This window comes from Podarcis bocagei, assembly GCF_964188305.1.
Source record: "Podarcis bocagei genome assembly, chromosome: 2".
NCBI classification, from domain to species: Eukaryota; Metazoa; Chordata; class Lepidosauria; order Squamata; family Lacertidae; genus Podarcis; species Podarcis bocagei.
Genome location: NC_138126.1, coordinates 65,825,994 through 65,846,958, shown reverse-complemented (window position 1 = coordinate 65,846,958; position 20,965 = coordinate 65,825,994). Strand labels below are relative to the sequence as shown.

At 40.8% G+C, this 20,965-nt stretch overlaps 3 protein-coding genes across 3 annotated transcripts in view; 1 reads left to right on the top strand and 2 right to left on the bottom strand.

The window, feature by feature from the left end:
• Positions 1 to 914: 914 nt before the first annotated feature.
• On the bottom strand, positions 915 to 13,065 carry HAVCR2 (hepatitis A virus cellular receptor 2). Its single transcript, XM_081181155.1, has 7 exons — positions 12,765 to 13,065; positions 8,713 to 9,075; positions 7,627 to 7,659; positions 6,884 to 6,957; positions 5,731 to 5,863; positions 3,837 to 3,876; positions 915 to 2,244 (listed from the first exon to the last, which is right to left on the bottom strand). The coding sequence occupies exons 1-7, from the start codon at positions 12,802 to 12,804 to the stop codon at positions 2,151 to 2,153; spliced, it is 777 nt and encodes a 258-aa protein (XP_081037281.1). The 5' UTR covers positions 12,805 to 13,065; the 3' UTR covers positions 915 to 2,150.
• Positions 13,066 to 17,936: 4,871 nt separating this feature from the next.
• MED7 (mediator complex subunit 7) lies at positions 17,937 to 20,940 on the bottom strand. Its single transcript, XM_081181171.1, has 2 exons — positions 20,795 to 20,940; positions 17,937 to 18,828 (listed from the first exon to the last, which is right to left on the bottom strand). The coding sequence occupies exon 2, from the start codon at positions 18,809 to 18,811 to the stop codon at positions 18,119 to 18,121; it is 693 nt and encodes a 230-aa protein (XP_081037297.1). The 5' UTR covers positions 18,812 to 18,828; positions 20,795 to 20,940; the 3' UTR covers positions 17,937 to 18,118.
• ITK (IL2 inducible T cell kinase) overlaps positions 20,326 to 20,965 on the top strand; it is a 38,936-nt gene continuing 38,296 nt past the window's right edge. Inside the window, exon 1 of the mRNA XM_081181170.1 lies at positions 20,326 to 20,452. The gene's annotated coding sequence lies outside the window, so the exon portion shown is untranslated. The remainder of the gene's footprint in view (positions 20,453 to 20,965) is intronic.

Below are 20,965 nucleotides of genomic sequence, written 5' to 3'. Positions count from 1 at the left end.
TTATCTCCCACTTGGACTACTGCAATGCGCTCTACGTGGGGCTACCTTTGAAGGTGACCCAGAAACTACAATTAATCCAGAATATGGCAGCTAGACTGGTGACTGGGAGAGGCCGCCAAGACAATATAACACCAGTTCTGAAAGACCTACATTGGCTCCCAGTACATTTCTGAGTACAATTCAAAGTGTTGGTGCTGACCTTTTAAGCCCTAAACAGCCTCAGCCCAGTATACCTGAAGGAGCATCTCCACCCTCATTGTTCTGCCCGGACACTGAGGTCCAGCTCTGAGGTCCTTCTGGCGGTTCCCTCACTGAGAGATGTAAGGTTACAGGGAATCAGGCAGAGGGCCTTCTCAGTAGTGGTGCCCACCCTGTGGAACACCCTTCCATCAGATGTCAAGGAAATAAACAACTACAGTAACTGACTTTTAGAAGACATCTGAAGGCAGCCCTGTTTAGAAAAGTTTTTCATGTTTGATGTTTTATTGTGTTTTTAATGTTCTGTTGGGAGCCGCCCAGAGTGACTGGGGAGGCCCAGCCAGATGGGCGGGATATAAGTAATAAACTATTGTTATTATATATACAGTCATTAATATGAAACAATGATCCTGACTGTCTTGCAAAAATATGTTATTATAATTTTCAAATTTCTGGTGTGGCTGATGAAGGTTCCTGATATAAACGATGGGTGTTAATATAAGAAATAAGGTACCACTCTATGCACTGGAATTTATCTGTCTTTGCTTTTTCATTAATAAATCTGTGGTACCAAGTTATTTCTTCCATCAGCATAATAGTCCAGATACCATGCGGGCAATGCAGTGTTGGCCAGTGTCTTACATGATACCACCTATGGTTGAAGAGAGTCAATTCACAAATTGGGAATTCCCAAATAAAACTGCTAATCAACAAAAGACAGGAAATAACCTTTATTTATTTTCAGGATTTTGCCATGTTTGTGTGTGAGTGATTTAGAAGGACACACATAGTAAAGGACACATAATAGTAAAATCTGAAAACTCATGGTCTCCAGGAAGTGGAAAGCCTGTGTGGAATATAAAACTCAAACTGATATATCAAAGTAGTACTTTGAGTGCCCTCTAGTGAGCCACTGGAAAAATTAGAACATTGTTTTCCCTCTGATCTGCAGATAACTATAAATGACTAATCTGTATTAAGCTGTATATCTGAGTTGTCCCTCTCGTTTCCTTCCTCCTCTTTTTTTTATAAAAAAGTTTTATTTTGCAAGAAAGTTTAAAATTATGGGCAACGAAAAGGAGGAGCACACATAACGATGTAAGTAGATTGATAATCAAGGGGAAAAGGAAACTTAATAATTACAGCTCGTGGTGGTACAATACAACAGATTATATCAATCTTGTGGAGGCTGTGACCGTACTCAGGGATGTCAGCCAAGACTATGACCATGTGAATTGCATTGCCAACCCTCTGATTTCAATCAGAATACCCAATGAAAGATGTTATCCCAGTACTTGACCCCAAGGACTGGAAAACTGGTCCATCACGTGGGGAAAGATTCCATGTAGTAAAGTTTTCAGCAGCAGTCACATGGCTGCTTGTTGTCCTTCTTTTAATTGAGAGAACCTCACTTGCATGATATACATAGAAGACCTAAGAAGTTGTATCTGTGCCTTTAAGTGATGGATGGCCAATTAAACAGACAGTAGGCGACTGTGGCGTGGTTCTTCAGAAGGAGAAACTGGTTATGGCATCCTTTTCCAACTTGATGCCTTCCAGATATTTTGCATGGCAAATTTCATCATCCCTAACCACTGGCCATGCTGTCTTGGCTGATGGGAGTTGTAGGTCAAACCATCTAGGGGACATCAGGGTGGTAAAGGCTGGGTTATGGCACAGAGTCAGGCTTCCAATTCTGGTCTGTTTCTCTTACACAGCATACTAGAGGGAAACACATATCAAAGCACAGTGGTATGCATATGTACTGTAATAAAGTTGCAGTGTCTCACGCTGTAGAAAAACATGTGAAGTTCTCCCCAAAATGTCTGGCCACCAGTGAATCTGGACATACTCGCTGTTTTACTGATATCTTTTTGATAGCCAGTCTGCTCCGAGTAACACCTCTTGGTGTAGTTGTCAACACAATCCAAACTGTGCATATTATTCTTATTCTAATCCATCTCATAAATATTTTCTGGTGCACGGACACCAGTCTCCATAACATGTCGAATTCCTCCAGTGGCTGAGCTTGAGATTGCCACCTGACTGGAAAGAGCAAACAAATATAAATCACGTTTGGGCTAAATGAAATATGTGAAGTCATAGCAAATATACTATTGTTAAAGTAACAAGTTTGATCATTCAACAAATCTTAGTATTCCCCAGTTTTTGGAGTCTACCCGCTAGGTTATTCTGACCTAGGACCTGGCTCCCTAAAGAACACCGTGTATTGTTATGAAGCTGTTCAGCTATTTAGTTCTTGCAGGAGGGGCCCTTTTGAGGATACTGCCATCTACAGAGGCCCGCTTGACAGTCATGCACAAGAGCTCTTTCTCCTTATCGCTATCATATTCTAGAACGTGCTCCCCTCAGAGTTACAATTGGCCCCTTTTCCTTGTTTTCAGAAAAGGTATCAAGACACCTCTTTTTAATTTGGCCTTTTAAATATTTTTGTTGTGTTGTTGTTTGTACTGCTTTCATTGATTTTAACATTTTTAGTTCTGCGAGTAAAGCAACAACACTTGCAATAAGCTACCTGACCCCGTGAGGGGGAGACTGTGATAGAAAGAAAGACAGCCAGTTCTTCCTCACTTCCTTCTTTTTTAGTAACTATTCGTTGGTAAAGTAGATCACTTCCTTTCAGGCTTTAGTTCCTTCCTGATTCTTCTCCAAGCTAGGGGTACTGTCTTGGTGACATGTAATACCTTTACTCAGAATGGCTTTGGCTGCCCTAAGTTTGCTGTGAGGCATCTTGATGCTGCTATGAACATGCGCTGCAGCATCCAGGCCATACACCTGAGGTCTATGTCACCTCCCTGCTAGCTCCTTGCTTTTAAAAAAATTCAGAAGAAGTGTCCCTCTCCGATGTAATAATCCCATTACAAATCATATGCAAACTGAAACAATCTGGGCCCAATTAAGTATAACCTGAGGAAGACTTGTTTTCTGAAACCATCAAAATTGTACCTTATCAACATCTCTAGAAATAACTCAGGACCAAACAAAATGGACAAATTATGGTCATATGTTTTCTAGTGCTGAACTGAAAGTTACCAAGTGAGAATTCGTGGCTCGAATTTTAAAATCTGGGGGACAAAACATATCCACAGCTTTGTGTTTTGCTGCAGCCACCACCAGTTTTGTGGCAACACCATTCTCCCTCTCCCTAAAATAATTACTCTGCAAATGCCATAGCATTGTTGTCAAGGATGTACTGAAAGATAGAAATGGTCACCAGAAATAACTCAATATACCCAGTGGGGTGTTTCGGGTTTTCTTTTTTTACCTTTTCTTTAAACAGCAGACCATTACTTCATTTCATAATCTGCTTTTGAAATTCCCCTCATTTTGAAAATTGGTATTCAGGCCTATCCTTCTGTCTGCTTCTCATACCTAGCCCCATGTGGCCTTGGGGGTGCTGCTGTTTGACACACATGGAAGTATTTGCATGCTTTAAATCCAGGCCTATAAACATCCTAATGTAACCCATGATGTTACCTATATATTTCCAATGAATGTGAATATGTAGCACTCGTGCTGAACTCTCCAACTGTACCAGAACAATTGCAAGTTGTAGAATTACTATAGCATCTACTCTTCTTAGCATTAAACTAGAAACAGACTTGAATAGTAATTACCTTATAGAATTACTCATCTTCTGCTTCTTGTGTAAATACCCTGTGGGATGTTTTTAAAAAGCATAAATAATATAAAAGGCAGTTGCTTTCATTAGATTAAGAGTGAGATTAATATAGAGGAACTACCAAACAGTACTTCCTGATATTACTGCCCTCCAGAAAGTCTGTCCTATTTTCATATTTTTATGCAGCAAGTAAATCATCCTGATTTTGCTAGTAAGGCATTACCTGAATATGTTTGCACTTTCATTGTTCCCAAATCCATTTTGATGAAAATAGGGCAATAGACAACCTGGTTACTATGGCAAGGTGACTATTGTCTCTCTTCTCTACTCCGCAGTATTGGCATAATGAATTACAGTATTTGGCAATGAATACAGTTTGTGTTTATTGGTATTAAAAAAATGTTACTTATTAACTATATATGGTTGTTTGTAAAAGATGCTATGCTTTTAGTGAATAACAACAAAAACCAAGGATTGGTGGCTGCTATAACATCAGTGGACTGGACTTACTAAAAGCCAGATGTGCCAACTTGAATAAAATATTGCGGGGGCCAGGAAGCCCCACCCTACATAGCTGCTTACATGATGTGGCACACACATACCATTTGAATAGCAATGCCCATCAACTTTGGGGCCCCCGGCCCCCTCAAATATTTTACTGGGTTGCCAAAGACTCCTCAGCCCCTAGGATTTGGCTCCTATGCTAGAGGCATTGAAAAGTTGTAAATTGACAGGTGTTGCATGCAGTGTTGGCATGAAAAGCTTTGTTTTTATAGTAGGACAGGGATGCAGAAGGTGTGGTCTTCCACATGTTGCTGGAATTCAGTCCCATGAGCCCCAGTCAGCATGACCAATAGTCAGGGATGATGAGAGCTGTAATCCACAAATTTAGCAACTCTGTGCATAGTTTACAAAAATTTATTAACAATAATCTACAACATTTCAACAATTTATAATACATGGTACCTCGGTTTACAAACTTAATCCGTTCCGGAAGTCCATTCTTAAACCAAAGCTGTTCTTAAACCAAGGTGCACTTTCCCTAATGAGGCCTCCCGCCACCAGTGCCCTCCCACCGTTCGGCTTCTGTTCGTAGACCAAGGTAAAGTTCACAAACCGGAACACTAATTCCAGTTTTGCGGAGTTCTTATACTGAATAGTTCATAAACAGGGCTGTTCTTAAACCGAGGTACCACTGTACATGAAACCTTAACAATATATACAATGCCAAAATAATAACCACATGCACAACTCAATATCTCAAAGCCAAACGGTCCAAATATTTCTGAAATACGTCCAGAGAACTACTCTCTATATGTGTACTTGTGCTGGTGCAAACCAACGAAGGGATGTAGGATACTCCAGAACAGATTTAAAGGGCACATGAGGGCAGAGGCGTGGTGTCATGGGCCAGGGAGGCCATGGCCCTGGGCACACACCTGACTGTGCTCCCACAACAGGCACGGAGTCCTGCTGGCAGGCGAGTTTGACTAGTGGGCAGGTGGAGAGAGGCAACAGGCAAGTAACCTGTTGAAGGCGGGCTCTGTTCATCCTCCACAAGCACTCCCTGGTGCGTGTCCCCACCCCAGCTACCCAGTCTACCAGGAGGTGCAATACTTGCCCCATCCCGGGAGCTGGCAAACCCATGCTACGCCACTGCGTGAAAGGAGGGGAGGCAGAAAGACCCATTGTGCTAGTGGTGATCCTTACACCATTGGGACCTTGACATAGCGCTGCATTGAATACAATCCTTTAGTCCCACAAATATTGACTAATAATGATACTGCATCTCTTCCAGCACTAGCCCTGAGAGATTCTGTCTTCCCTCCCTCATTTGCCAATGTTGAAAAATATATAGCGAAATTCTGCAAAACTACAGGAATACTTACACTTAAGTGCCAGCATTGCCACAATGAGCAATAATACTACTGCACATGTTCCAGTGCTAATATATAGGACTGTCCTTGAAGGTTCTTCTTTTCTTTTCTCTCTTTCTAGTGTGATAAAATGTACAGAAATATTCTGCAAAAATATATATACAGAAATGACCTCAATGAGTAGAAACTGAAAAGTGCAATACAAACACTTATGTCCAGATATAACAGATTACCTTTCAAACAATTTACTTATACAGAAATGGAATTAATAGGGTAATTTAGATGAGGTGAGCTAATCTGCTAGGAGTGTTATAGTACTGAAAATTATGCTTGTGCTCATGAAATCTGATGAGATACAGCACTTTCCCATGTACAGTATAAGACGAGGGGTTTTTTTCTTTTCAAATGATCTCCAAACTGGAGGGGAGGGGGTCGTCTTATACATGGTGCAGAATTGGCACGGGGGATTGGTCATTTTCGGGAGCAGGAGATTGTCAGTGGTGTTTGGGTGGGTGATTGGTGGCTGCGGCAAGCACTGCTTTCAATTTGCTGCGGTGGTGGCAATGGGGTGTGTGATTTGCGTCATCTGTTGTCGCGCTGGCTGGCGATTGGTGGGTTTTTCGAGTTGCACTCCTTGTTATGGCGGGTGAGTGTTTTTTTGCAATCCCCCCCCCCAAAAAAAAGCTCAACAACTCTGGGCAAGCTCCCCCCATTTTCTTAAATTTGAGGCATCTTATATATGGGGGCGTGTTATACACAGAGAAATACGGTAAATTATGATCATAAAGGAAAAATGTCTGTTTTATATATCCATCTATGTGCACAGTACTTTGCAAAGCAGAAAAGGACACTTTCAATCTGAGAACAAACACAGGGAAAGACAGCAGGTGGAGGATGGAGGCAAGATAAAACAAGAAAGAATATTAATTTAGTTATACTTAAGCTTAATAGAGTAGAGCATGGGGGGGGGGGTAAGAGAGTCTGCCAAAGGCTTCATGTAAGAGGAAAAGAAGGTCATTTATTTATGGTTCACTCACCAAAAATGATGGATAGCAATAACAAGAAAGAACAATATTTAACACAGATAAGTTCTGGAAGGACATTTTGTACCTATAAGTTATGTAACATTTCCATCAATCTGCAAAGAGACCATGCAGATACTTACATCCTGTGGGGATTGTGTGCTGGACATCCATCTTGGTTCCAAAGCAAAGTAAGTTTCAGTGAAGTGTATAGTAGCTGGACAAAGCAAAGATAAAGCGGCATACTCATTCATACAACCTGGATTCACAGTGTTGGTGCTGACCTTTAAAGCCCTAAATGGCCTCAGCCCAGTATACCTGAAGGAGAGTCTCCACCCCCATCGTTCATCTTGGACACTGAGGTCCAGTGCCGAGGGCCTTCTGGCGGTTTCTTCACTGCGAGAAGTGAGGTTACAGGGAACCAGGCAGAGGGCCTTCTCGGCAGTGGTGCCCAGCCTGTGGAATGCCCTCCGGTCAGATGTCAAGGAAATAAACAACTATCTGACTTTTAGAAGACATCTGAAGGCAGCCCTGTTTAGGGAAGTTTTTCATGTTTGATGTTTTATTGTATTTTTAATATTCTATTGGGAGCCACTAGATGGGTGGGGTACAAATAAATAATTATAATTATAGCTGTCTTTGTCTTTGAATACATAAATGGATGCTTCTGGATGATGAGTCCCATGTAATATGCATGGATAAGAAAACCTAGTTTTGTCAGTTTAAAATGGGAGTTAAGCACACTCACTATTTCTTCTAATTTATTCTTTCTTCTTTTCTTTCAGAGTTACAGTCAACACTTCATTTCATTTCACTCCATGCTTCACTAGACTTGAGACTAACCAATGGAGACTAACAAATTCACAATCCATCTATATACGCATACCTGGTACTCTAGCTGAAGTTGGACTCCAGTTCCCTGATTAAGAAAAAGAACAGACAAGTCAGTTGCACGATACCATATTCAGCAAAAATGTAAGTCTTTGCTATGTTACAGGGGTGGTGAACCTCTTTGAGCTCAACTACCTGATTTGTACCTGTCCAACTTTCCAAGGGCCAAAGTTCTTACAGGTGTGTCCTGTTTGGAAGAAATTGTCTCACAGACCGTTTGACAGGACCTGGCAGGTCTATTTAGTTTGCAGGCTTAAGGTTCCATACTACTGCTATATTAGCTTTGGGTACAAGCCCCAAAAGCATTAGATACAATGGAATATATTTAGCGTTTTTTGGCCTTGTGCCTGAAGCTAATATAATAAAGAATCATGTGAACATCTACTGGTCATTGAGGTTTACCAAACTATGGATGGCTGTGCAGAAGTTGCATTCACACATATACTTTGGACTTGCCCAGTGGTCTCTTTCTTTTAGCAGGAGATCAACTGCTGTCTCATTTTTAGTTTTACCTTTCATTCCAGCAGAGGTCAGCTATGACCAAGCCCTCTGATCATGAACCAAATTCCTGCTGCAACTTTTATATTTCAGCATGTCATATGGCCTGAAAATCTGAGCCATCAACTTGTTGGATTGAAGTCTTGGAACTATTTCTAAGAATATGAGAATATAAGAGCAGAAACCCTCTCTTCCTCCCTCCCTTTAGTTGTGAGTGTAAATACAGATGTATATTGTGTGTGAAGGAAATGTGATTATTGGGTATTTATGAAGGATTTAAGGGCATAATGACAAAAGAACTGCTTTGCTGCAGTAAACCAAAAGCCCATTGATTTCCATTTTGCTATTGATACCCATCCTCTGCAAATATGCATAATCATTTTTTTGATGCTTCCCATGTTTGGCGGGGGGAATAGACATATGATTTATTGGGATTGCTAGCCTTCATAGCAGAAGCTCTACATTTTTTGTAAAAAGTTTTATCAAGACCCTTTAACATTTTGCCAAACTTAAAAAATATGCTACAAATATTATCTTAGGTAGTGACAAACTGGCATATGCCTGGTGGAAGCATTCTGCTCACCTTTCTCAATCACAACTTCAATGTTATGTTTCAGATCGTTGAACCAGCCACTTATGTCCACACGACAACAGTATGTTCCCGAATCTTCTTCTGTTACGTTCACAATTGTCAGAGACACATCTCCTTGATGAACATCTCCCAGTAGATAATACTTGCTATCCTTCTTATATATTGATTTCCATTCGTTGGTATGGAAAATTAGACTGGAACACCAAGATAGAGGGCAACTTCCTCGCCCCCAGCATATGGTTCTGATCCCATTTTCCACAGTAGAATAATGACAGGGTAAAGTGATGTTCTGGCCCACTTTTCCCTGTATTGTAGACCCAGAAACTGATGTCAACAAGAATGTAGGGGAAGACACTACAGTTACAAAAAACGAAAGAAAAAAAGAATGGAATTATGACAAACTGTGGGAACAACACTGTACAGTGGTGCCTTGCAAGACGAAATTAATCCGTTCCGCGAGTCTCTTCGTCTAGCGTTTTTTTCGTCTTGCAAAGCAACCCTATTAGTGGCTTAGCGCTATTAGCGGTTTAGCGGCTATTAAAGGCTTAGCGGCTATTAAAGGCTTAGCGGATTAGCGGCTAAAAGGCTATTAGCGGCTTAGCGGCTTAGAAAAAGGGGGGAGCAAAAAAAAATCGGAACACTTGCAAGACGTTTTCGTCTTGCAAAGCAAGCCCATAGGGAAAATCGTCTTGCGAAGCAGCTCAAAAACGGAAAACCCTTTCGTCTAGCGGGTTTTCCATCTTGCGAGGCATTCGTCTTGCGGGGCACCACTGTATTTGTAAAAAGATTTCCATCTCAGCAACTTTCCTAAAGCCTAATATTATGCTGACTTTGTAATTTGAAAATATTCTTCCCAGGCATATATTCCAACACCTCGGCTCAATCTCTTGAGTTGAAGCCAAGAAAATGAAGAGTAAACACACCCAAACTATGCTGAACAATAATATGGGTGCTCAAACATGAAGTATATTTCTCCATGACAAAATGTGTAGTCATTTATGGGGGGGCGGATTCATAGGGCTGTATCCAATGGAGTCCATTCAATATCAGAAAGCTCTCTGAGCTAATAGAATCATAGAAGAATGGAGAAGGAATGTGATTTTTGAATGGGGGACCTTTGGAACATTGTGGAAGGTGGTGGGGTTGCAGGGAAGAGGGTGAGTTATAGGCTCCCTGTTCTGCTGAGAAACCTTTGCTGGATCAAAGAGCTTTCCACCAGCAGAGGAATACCATTGGATGCAACTTGTAAATGCTAATTTTTCAATAGCACTCATCACTTATGCACTTCAGTGGAAGTTTCTGAAATGTTTGGTAAATTCTTTAGCAAGCAACAAAAAATAACTGATAGATATTCTTATTAAACAAATCAGTTTAGAGCAATGGTTCCCAAATAGGGGTCCGGGGACCCCTGAGGGTCCATGGAACACACCCAGGGGACTTGCTTATCTTGTTATTTGCACGATGAAAGCCTTCCACGGATCATCCAGCCTCTGCTCGTGACCAGTGCCTGCTTGCTGACCAGGGAAAAACTTGTGAAAGAGTTGCTGGGTGCCAAGTGAGCTGGGATTGAGCAAAAACCTCTGACACAGTTTCTTAGGGCTTTTGCGACTGGAGGGGGCAGGGGAGAGGAGAGCAAATGGTTTGCTCCACGGGGCGGATTGACATGCCTATCATTTTTTTTAAAGTAAGGGTTCCCTTCCCCTTGCTCTCTACTTTTTAACTAAAAATAAGTTCTAATTTCTTCCAAGGTCTATCAAGTTTAGAGGACTCTCCCACTGCTTGTGGGTAGGGTTTTCAGTGAATATTGCCTTATGACTTTGGGATTAATGTCTCGGTTTGGAAGTCCAACAGGGAAAATAGCTAAGCAAATTGCCACAATATATATATAAATTGCAACAAAATAGCATTTTGTTTTCTTGTTTTCTGAGTCAAGCTATGTGGCTACATTTGGGAGTGGGAGGAAACAGATGTAGGGCAGAAACCAAATAAATTAAAAAGTTGGTTGTTTCTATTGGGTAATAAGCAAGAATAAAAACCTCACTCCAAATAAGTACTGTATTTAACTAATTAATCTATTTCAGCCAGGGATGAAACGGGCACAGAAGGACTGTATTATAAATTATTACTACTGCTGCTATTACTACTACCACCACCAAAATCACAAAATTCCATCTGTTTTCTACTCAGTCTTCACCAATACTTTATCAAACCCTGACCAAGCCTTCACCTATGTCTTGAAGATGCAAGATCCCTCAGATTGCTGAACCTTATGCTACAAAGCTTTGCTAAGATGCACCATCTCAGATTACAAGTAAGGAATAGCATATAAAAAGCCTTCTGCATATAGAGCACTTGCAAGTTCTATACACAGTTCCTTTTTTAAATTCAGTTGCAGTGTAGCTAGCAATGGAGAACTTTTCCTACTGTCTGGGGATAGGCAATAGCTCAGGGTAGAGCATCTGCTTTGCACATGCCCTGGCACCTCTGGGTAGGACCGGCAGAGATTCTTATCTGAAATCCTGGAGAGCTACTGCCATTCACTGTAGAGACAATACTGAGCCAAATGGATCAGTGGTCTGACTCAATAGTTTTTCTGACAGATTCAAAATTTCATGTGATCAGTTGAACAACTTTCTGTAGTTGTGTATGATAGCCTACTTAGCAGACATTTTCACATACTTGAGCACTCTCAACACAAGCCTTCAAGGTAATGATGTGAATATTTTTTATGTTGAAGATAAGACTGCGGCAGTGATTTAAAAATTATGATTATGGGCAAGCTGAGTATAAGGTGGCAGCCTCACTAATATCCCAACACTGGAGACATTTTTGGGGGCCAGTGACATAGAATTGATGCCAGAAGTAAAACATTACATCACTGAGCACCTGCGTGATTTAGCGACCAGCATCAGAGATTACTTCCCTGCACAAAATCCTGAGCACTCATGTGTAAGGAATCCTTTTGAATGTGGTGATGTACAACTATCTGCAGAAGAGCAAGATGTACCTGTTGATGTGACTTGTGATGGTTCATTGAAATCATTTTTAAAAGAATGTAGACTGGACCAATTCTGGGTGAAGGTTTTTGCTGATTATAAGACGTTAGGTGAAAAAGCTTTGAGACATCTAGTTCCCTTTTGGTTCCACATATCATTGTGAACAAACATTTTCAACATTTTGTTATATGAAGACCAAGCATAGAAATTGACTTGCTGCTGAACCAGACTGAAGGATAAAAGTAGGAAATATTGAACCAGATGTGGAAAGGATTGTTTGGGACTAAACGAGGCATGATTTCTCCCATCACATTTAGCTTTAGTGTGAGAAAAAGAAAAGAAAAATATGTTCTCTACCAGAAACAAAAGAGCATTTGCTCTGGTGGGAAGCCCCTTGGCGGTTAAGGACTGTGGTCAGATTTCGCAGGAACAGAATATATTTTCTTTCAAATGCTGAAGTCTGTATGCTGATAGCATGTGACTCATATCCTCACAGCTCTTGCTGACGCTGTTGAGTAGAGCCCCGTGTTTCAAATCATACAAATTGATACTGTGCGGGGATATCATAGCATATTGTAGCACAGAACCAGGTATTCTGGAAACCTAGGGTGCATGTGAGGTTTATAGTTTTCACATGGTTATCACAAGGATCTGTTCCAGTTAGGTGAACATGCATTACATGTAGTCAGCCTCAATAACATCTTAATATGTCACATGGTTGATGCTGACTGTTAGGAAAATAACGTAGCATTAGTGCCTAAGCTCTTGAAATCATATACCATATGCAAACAACAGCAGCATGTTAACTTTCTCTCATTCCTGCATCTTCATCCCTAAGCACGTTTACTCAGAGACAAGTCAATTTAGGTATATATCTGGTATTACAGCCTTAAAATGTTAGAAATCACAATCATTTGCCAGATGTCTGGTCTTGAATTAAAGAGAATTAAATATTTACATACTGAACAATTACACTGTACAAGTCTAAAACAATGATTTCCCAGAAGTGCAACTCCACAATTTATAATTTTGTTAATGTTTGATTACCTGTAAACACCACCAACAGAATTCGTTCCAGGGGAAACATGGTGTAGGCTTAGATGGCAGCAGAGGGTGGCTTTGTTCCTACTGCAAGCGGAGATTTAACAGAATGCTCATTTCACAACCAAGCTTCTGACTTCTCTAATTTCTGATCTACATCATGTGTGACCTAAGTCACGGCACTCAGTAGCAGGCTTTCTTTCTTTCCCCCACCCTGTGGTTAGTTCACATCGCACTGGGCCACCCAATGCTGGTGTTTGGTAAATACTGTGGACATCTTGGTTAAAAGGCAACAGACTTCCACAGCAATGACAAAATGCTTTGCTCAGGACATCAGAGGATGGGATTTGTTCTGTACAGTACTCCCATAATCTTCAGAAATTGCCTATAAGATTTAAATGTGAAGATAAAGGCTTTCTCATTATACTGTTCTACATCATCTTTTTTATTGCAAAGTGTGGCTGGAAAGTTATGTGTAGACAGGGAATTAGCATTCAGGCTAGGATTCAACTATTACAGGGTCTTGATGTTGTTCAAATTAATGGCTTGCTAAAGCAACTAATAGATTAGAATTAATCTAGTGCATGCACATTCACTGTGTCTTTAAAGAAGAAGAAGAGTTTGGATTTGATATCCCGCTTTATCACTCCCCTTCAGGAGTCTCAAAGCGGCTAACATTCTCCTTTCCCTTCCTCCCCCACAACAAACACTCTGTGAGGTGAGTGGGGCTGAGAGACTTCAGAGAAGTGTGACTAGCCCAAGGTCACCCAGCAGCTGCATGTGGAGGAGCGGAGACGCGAACCCGGTTCCCCAGATTACAAGACTACCGCTCTTAACCACTACACCACACTGGCTCTCAGTGTGAAAAGAGAAAGAGAAGCAACCAAGACTCCCTCCCCATTTCCAGGGGTGGAGGACATGGTGGTGTGGCAGTGCTTATCTGGAGAGCTGAATCACTGATTACTAGGAAGGAGTGGGTGAGGTCAGTGCAGTTCAAATGCTCCAGCAGAAGCACCAGCTTGGGTCTGCCGGTGTGTTTGCATTGCACTAACCTCCTTGTGTTAAGCAGCATTGACACTACTGTTTGAAGGTCAGGTAAGCACCACTGTGAGCAGCTGTCTGCTGTTGCCTATTTTGTGCCTTAATCTTGCCAACATCTTGAGTTTTATAATCAACTTCAAATGATAAAATTCAGAAAAACTGCACCCCCAGAGGGTATTATTTGTGGATTTTATGACACCCACTAGGTGGTATTCAACTAAATTTTATTCAGAGTAGAGCCATTTAAATGAATGGAACTAACTTAGTCGTGTTGATTAATTTCAATAAGGTCTCCTCTAAGTAAAAGTTGAACACCACCCATGGAGTTGGCTCCAGGCTAAGTTAATTGAGCTTAAGTTCCAATCACTTAAATGAGGCAAGTTAGTCATTATTTTAATATAAGTCCCATTGAAATCAATGGGATTTAATTTTGGTCACTACTAGCAACCAAAGTCATGGCACTTTAGTGCATGTGCACAATAAAATCCAATGCACAATAAATGTTGATTTCTGAACATGGTGAATGCCTTAAAGAACTCCAAAGCCTTATTTTGACTGACTACTGGGGTTTGCATGAGCAACTATAAATAAATATTGCATTCAATTCAGACAATATTGAGAGGATAGCTAATGAAGATATGCTTTTCTCAGCTAAACAGCACCACCAATTTTTATTAGTGCACAACAATGCACTAATGATTTAGTTTCAGATTAACATAAATTGTTTATAGCAATGCCACCAGCAATAGATCCCTCCCCAACCCCCAGGAGGCAGCCCATGTTAAAATCCATAAATTCAATAAATAATGAATGCAATGTACTGAATAATATATTGGTAATTTCAGCATAATATTGCTTTTCTTAACCAAGGAGAAACGAAAAAGTAGCATCTTACTTTGTAAAGGTAAAGGGACCCCTGACCATTAGGTCCAGTCGTGGCCAACTCTGGGGTTGCGGCGCTCATCTCGCTTTATTGGCCGAGGGAGCCAGCGTACAGCTTCCAAACCACCAGTGCACGGAAACGCTGTTTACCTTCCCGCCAGAGTGGTACCTATTTATCTACTTGCACTTTGACGTGCTTTCAAACTGCTAGGTTGGCAGGAGCAGGGACCGAGCAATGGGAGCTCACCCCGTCGCAGGGATTCGAACCGCCGACCTTCTGATCAGCAAGTCCTAGGCTCTGTGGTTTAACCCACAGCGCCACCCGTGTCCCTATCTTACTTTGTAAGAGAAGAAAATAGCAATTCATCTCATTGCTCCTTCAACTCAATAAAAAGTTTAACCCATACCCAGTGCACAAACCTAGTGTGGACAGTCACAAGTCAGTCCTCGCAAAACAGCCCTGTACCATTGCTGTCTGTTTCAGTCTAGCTTTTTGAGCCTGCTGAAACCACATCCTGTATGAAACAGAAAAAAGGAACCTGTCCATTGCTGATTTCAAGAATAGACTGGTATTTATATTCATGCTGATTCAACCCTTGACATTTTCCCTAGCCAAGACATACATAATTATTTATTTACTGATTAAATACATTTTATTTGTTTGTTTTAAATTTGTATTTTGCCCTTCATTCCAAAGTGCAAATATATCACATAGGACACTGGGTTGAGGAACCCATGGCCCTCTTAGTTTTTGGATTCCCACTTATTTCACTCTTAGCCAAGATTCAGAGCTCTTCCTTCTATAATTTTGCTTTTAATTTGGTTGATACCCGTCCTAAGGTCACATGGGTGTGTGGGAATTAAATACAAAACAATAACACCCAGAGATGGTGGACAAAGGAGGCATGGCAGTTCAGCTAACTGTGGTCCAGACCAGTGGCTTTGAAGCTAATGCTCCATCATCACTTTATTTTGTTCCTTTTTATATATATAAAAAAGGAGTCCTTTTAAATGTTCCCACTTTCTCAGGAGCGTATGAAGAGCCTGTTTATCAGCAGGTATGCAGGAAGTTGACTGGGGATGCAGTCTCCCCCAAGCTAACTGGCCTCCCCTGCCTTGAGGGGAGACATGCAAAACTATGCATGCTAATTTGTTTTATTTAGTTAAGTTTTCAAAATTGTCATCTCCTAATCACATGGAAGGGGTTTTCTTTAATTTCCTACAGTTATAGTCATGGTTTTCGATCCCAGAATACAGTGAGTGGGAAGCAACTGTGTCAGGATGAGTGTGAAGAAGCACAGAATTTGTCACCAGGCCCTCTACCCACTGGCAAAAGCAATTGTTGGCCAAGATCTCCGGGAGACACTTAGTACAGTGGTACCTCGGGTTACAGTCGCTTCAGGTTACAGACTCCGCTAACCCAGAAATAGTACCTTGGGTTAAGAGCTTTCCTTCAGGATAAGAAGAGAAATTTGTAGAGAATTATCTCTACAAATAAATCTAGATCTAAATTATTTCATCTCATTTGCTATGGCTGGGCATCACTAAAAGTGCACTGCAATATTAGCATCAAGCACACAACTCTGAACACCAGGGACCATCTAGGAAGGAAGAATCATTACATTCAACAGATATACAGTGGTACCTCGGGTTACATATGCTTCAGGTTATGAAGCTAACCCAGAAATAGTACCTTAGGTTAAGAACTTTGCTTCAGGATGAGAACAGAAATTGTGCTCTGGTGGCACGGCAGCAGCAGGAGGCCCCATTAGCTAAAGTGGTGCTTCAGGTTAAGAACAGTTTCAGGTTAAGTATGGACCTGCGGAACGAATTAAGTACTTAACCCGAGGTACCACTGTAAAAGACATTCTAAGAATGACCATGCTTTTCAGCTGTTTCCTGAAGAAAAGGAAGAGAACTACTTCATCCTACAGCTGATTTAAAGTGTTTGCATCTAAGGCTTTAGTTTTCACCCTGCTTTTAAGTGTCACTGTACTATTACCCCAAAGCAGAGAAACATATTTATTACATTTATATACCACCTTTATCTTCCAAGGATCTAAAGGTGGGGTACATGGTTCTCCTTGTACTTGGTGTACAAAACTAGTTTACTTATGTCCCTAATGCATGATATGACTAAATGCATTCTTTATGAAGGCAGCAACATAGCATGCCGTGGCAAAACCACAACTAAGATATTTCTTCATTTTTTTTAAAAAAAAGTGGGTAGAATAATATTGTACTTATGAGGAAAATAATCATAATTTGCAAGTTAGGTGCTGCCCTCTTTTGCCAACTCACAGGAAAAACACTGCAAGTATGATTGAACCCTTAATGTCACAAGAATGACAACGAAAAAAAACCTGCCATACACAGTGAAGTTAGTAGAAATGTTTAATACATGCACACTCCTGTTTCATTCCTGAGGCAAAGAAACAATGTTTCATAAAATCATGAGGATTCAAATTAGAACACATTGATCCAAAGAATCTAATTTAAAGAGGGGGAAATACGTAGGAAGTCCATTGGCAGGAGAGCCAGTAGCCATTGTGTGGAAGTGGGACTCTAGGTGCTGATTTTCATGCAGAACCCCTCTCCCCGCAGTACCAACATTGGGTTGCTATCCATTTTGGGCTGCTGGTTCTACTTCTAAGTTTCCACCTCCACTCTTATCTTTCCTGAATTGTATCCATGGCAGCACTGAACTATCCAATATTCTAAAGACAAAAAACCTCTTGACCTACTGCTGCTTTTATCAGCACTGCTGCTCTAGTGTATTGGGGGACCCACTGGAACAGCACTATAATGGAATCTTGTGTCATGATCGTAGGGCCCATCATGCATGATGCAACGTTTAGTGACAAACAGAAGTATTTTTAGAAGTACATTCATCTCAACAGACAGGAAACATTTAGGTATTTATTCGTGTGTGTGTGTTTTTTAAAAAGGTTGTGTTAAACCAAAAGCAGTTACTTCAATTCATGAACTAAAATTCAGAAAGGAAATTCTTGGATGCTTTTTTGCTTATATATGGCATAACATTGTTTGCAGCAGTCTAGCAATATTCAGTCTTTTACTCTGACTGAAACAAAAAACCACCAGAGTACAGAACTTCCCCCACACAATCAGGAAATGAGTTATCAGCGGAATCTGGGCAGTAATAAATGACAAAAGTGATGCTTTCCAGAATAAAGCCATCTATCAGTTTTACTTTTATTTAAAGCCAAGTAGACAAAAACATAGTGCACACTGAAATACTATAAAAATAAATCAGAGTTTATTGTCTCTTACAGACCATGTTCCATGATTGCTCATTAAGTATCACTATCAAAAGGCAGCATAGAAGAAAATCTCAAACTCTACTGAACTCTTCAGCATCAGTTTCATTTTCACTCCCAATAACTTTTATTAACTCAAAATAAGTCTCCAAAGAGTCTTTATGTCATTTCATCAATAATGCTACACATGTTTGCATCTTTATCCAAAACCTGATCCTTTTTGAGGTTAGAGCTTGCTCTCTGCTGGTCATTCTGTCCAATGCAACTGAGACTGTCTTCATGGTCCAAAGGTTCAGTTTTTATCCTCATCCCTCCATCTGAGTGAGGCAAGTCATCTGGCAGAGAGGCCAAGCAGTTCTGGATCATTTCAACAACTCGTTCTAAATGCTTCTGGAACCTCTCTGCAGTTTCCAAACGCTGACGTTTCTGCACTTCCATCATGACTCTCAATGTCTCTCTGGCTTGGTGGGGTCGATATTCATTTATAAGATGATGCACATGAACAAAAAGCAGTTTTAAGTCTTCCAGTTTCTCCTCTCGTTTTATGCTGCCTGGGCTCCTTATCAATATATCCAAAAGGTCCAAGAAGTTGATCAGGATAGACATGTTGAGTTTCCTCAGTTCTTTCTTATGGTCAAACTGCATGGGATGTAATCGCTCAATGCCTTGGCTTTCCAATGGTCGAATAATTAGTTCATCACACTGAAACTGGTTTCCAAACATCATGTAGCTATCTTTAATTGGTGGCGGCGGCTTCGGGGTGATACCTTTACGGATATTTTCATCTGTATATTCTTTAATATATTGCATTGGAGGTGCAGGGAGGGCACTCACTTGCTGAGGTTCACCCATTGTGGAAGATCAAATCACTAAAATAATGAACAATTATTTAGAATGTTAGTTTTAGAGCAAACAAACAAACAAACAAACAAACAAACAAACAAACCTACCATATTTTAATACCAGTAACTAGAGAGAAAAGTATTTATAAACTAGAAGAAAATGGTTTGCTTAATTTTTCCTTTTAGGCCTGCTATGGGAGAAAAATTACTAAGAAAAATATTTACTAGCTACTTCAGGCTTCCTCAACCTCAGCCTTCCAGATGTTTTGAGACTACAATTCCCATCATTCCTGACCACTGGTTCTGCTAGCTAGGGATCATGGGAGTTGTAGGCCAAAAACATCTGGAGGGCTGAGGTTGAGGAAGCCTGAGCTACTTAGTTGGGCTCCTTTGAATGTTTCACAACAAACATAATTTAAAATAAAATGAAATATTGACAGAAATGGTAGGCAGCAACTATTCAGCAATATTTCAGAAACAGAACTTGTTTCAGAAAGCACTTTAAATTACATGGACACCACAGCTTACATTACATAAATCCATGTATTTTGCAACCGTGCTGTGAATTTAGAGTGCAATCTTATATACACACTTATTCAGAAGTATTATTACTATTTATTTAGTAAATTTATCAGTCACTTTTTCTTGCCAAAGACAACTCAAAACAAAAGCCCACATAGCTACATTAAAACAAAACAAAAATACATTAAAATATTACATTAAAAATACATTATAGCCCCACCCCATGCTAAGAGGCCACAGACAGAAGCCAAAGCTTCTTTAAAGAAGAACGTTTTTGCTTGGTACCTAAAGATATATGGGACTTAATGGGATTTACTCCCAGTTAAATGTTTAAATAGCATGGTTTCCAACTCATGGATAATGGAGCAACACACAGTCACCTCGCTTGCTTTTTCCTGATCCAAAACAATTCCTCCCAGTAACAAACACTACTGTTATTATTTATTAAATTGACATACTGCCCTTCATCCAAGTACTACAAAACAGTTTACGGTATAAAAACAAATCTTGGCTGTGAGTTCTGGAAGAGCTGCTCCCTTCCTTCCTGGCCTGAGAGGGTGGAGCCCTGAATGACTGCACCTACAAAATCTGAGCTTTCTGAACAAACCATTGTGTTGGGCTTATTTTTAGGGGCTTTGGTCAATACAATTTTTTTGCACATTTAAATCTTTCATGACTTAATGCAGAAATTGTTCATGTTGGTTGTGGTCTTTTTGATATGTTTTAATTTATTTACAGCTACTTCTGCTACATTTGCGATTATGTACACCAGGCATCCCCAAACTCGGCCCTCCAGCTCTTTTGGGACTACAACTCCCACCATCCCTAGCTAACAGGGCCAGTGGTCAGGGATGATGGAAATTGTAGTCCCAGAACAGCTGGGGGACCACGTTTGGGGATGCCTGATGTACACCTTTTCTCGCTGTAAGCCGCCTTGAGCATGGTTTTAACCATGGAAAGACGGCATACAAATAAAATGACAACAAAAATATGTAACATCTTAACAATAATTAGAATCACACACAGAAAATTTGAATGCCCATAGATTGTTTAATTAGCCAAAGGCCTGGAAGAGGAGGAATGTTTTTGCCTGGAGCCTAAAGATAACCTGACTCGACTTCTCTGGACTGTAAGGATTTAATGTCTTTTTAATATAATGTCTTTTTAATATAATGTATTTTTTTAATGTAATATGGGCGGCTGAGTCGACCTTAGTGCGTTTTCACTGTCGTGAAAGGAAAATAAAGTCTCTTATTAAGCTCTTCCAGCTCAAGTAGCAGTTTAGATTCTCACCCTGTGGCGAAGCGAACCAGGTGGGCGAACATTTTTAGAGGGAGGGGCAGATCAGAGCTTTTGAAACGGCGGGCAAATGGCGGTTCAAAATCAAAATGAACCCCGCCCCCCGCAACATCTCCCCCCCCCCACTTTAGGAGCCCTGGCCCTACCTGGTTCTGCAGACGACGCAACTCACCTGGTCTCCCTTCGCAGCTGCCGCCTCCGTTCCTGCTTCGCTTCCCTCCGCTTCTTCCCTCCCCGCAACTACCGGCACAGAGCCACTTCCGGCTTCCTGCCTCCCTATTGGCTTACGCGTCGGGACGACAGGCAGGGGAAAAGACGGAGGGCGGGAGCAACAGCCATAGAC

What these genes read in the sequence shown, in the direction of transcription:
- HAVCR2 (XM_081181155.1), bottom strand. Translation starts at nt 12,804, where the DNA reads ATGTTTCCCCTGGAACGAATTCTGTTGGTGGTGTTTACAG. An exon ending in TCTGTTGGTGGTGTTTACAG is followed by an intron (nt 9,076 to 12,764) that starts GTAATCAAACAT and finishes TTGTAACTGTAG; the next exon opens with TGTCTTCCCCTACATTCTTG. An exon ending in AACTTCAGCTAGAGTACCAG is followed by an intron (nt 6,958 to 7,626) that starts GTATGCGTATAT and finishes TGCTTTGTCCAG; the next exon opens with CTACTATACACTTCACTGAA.
- MED7 (XM_081181171.1), bottom strand. Translation starts at nt 18,811, where the DNA reads ATGGGTGAACCTCAGCAAGTGAGTGCCCTCCCTGCACCTCCAATGCAA.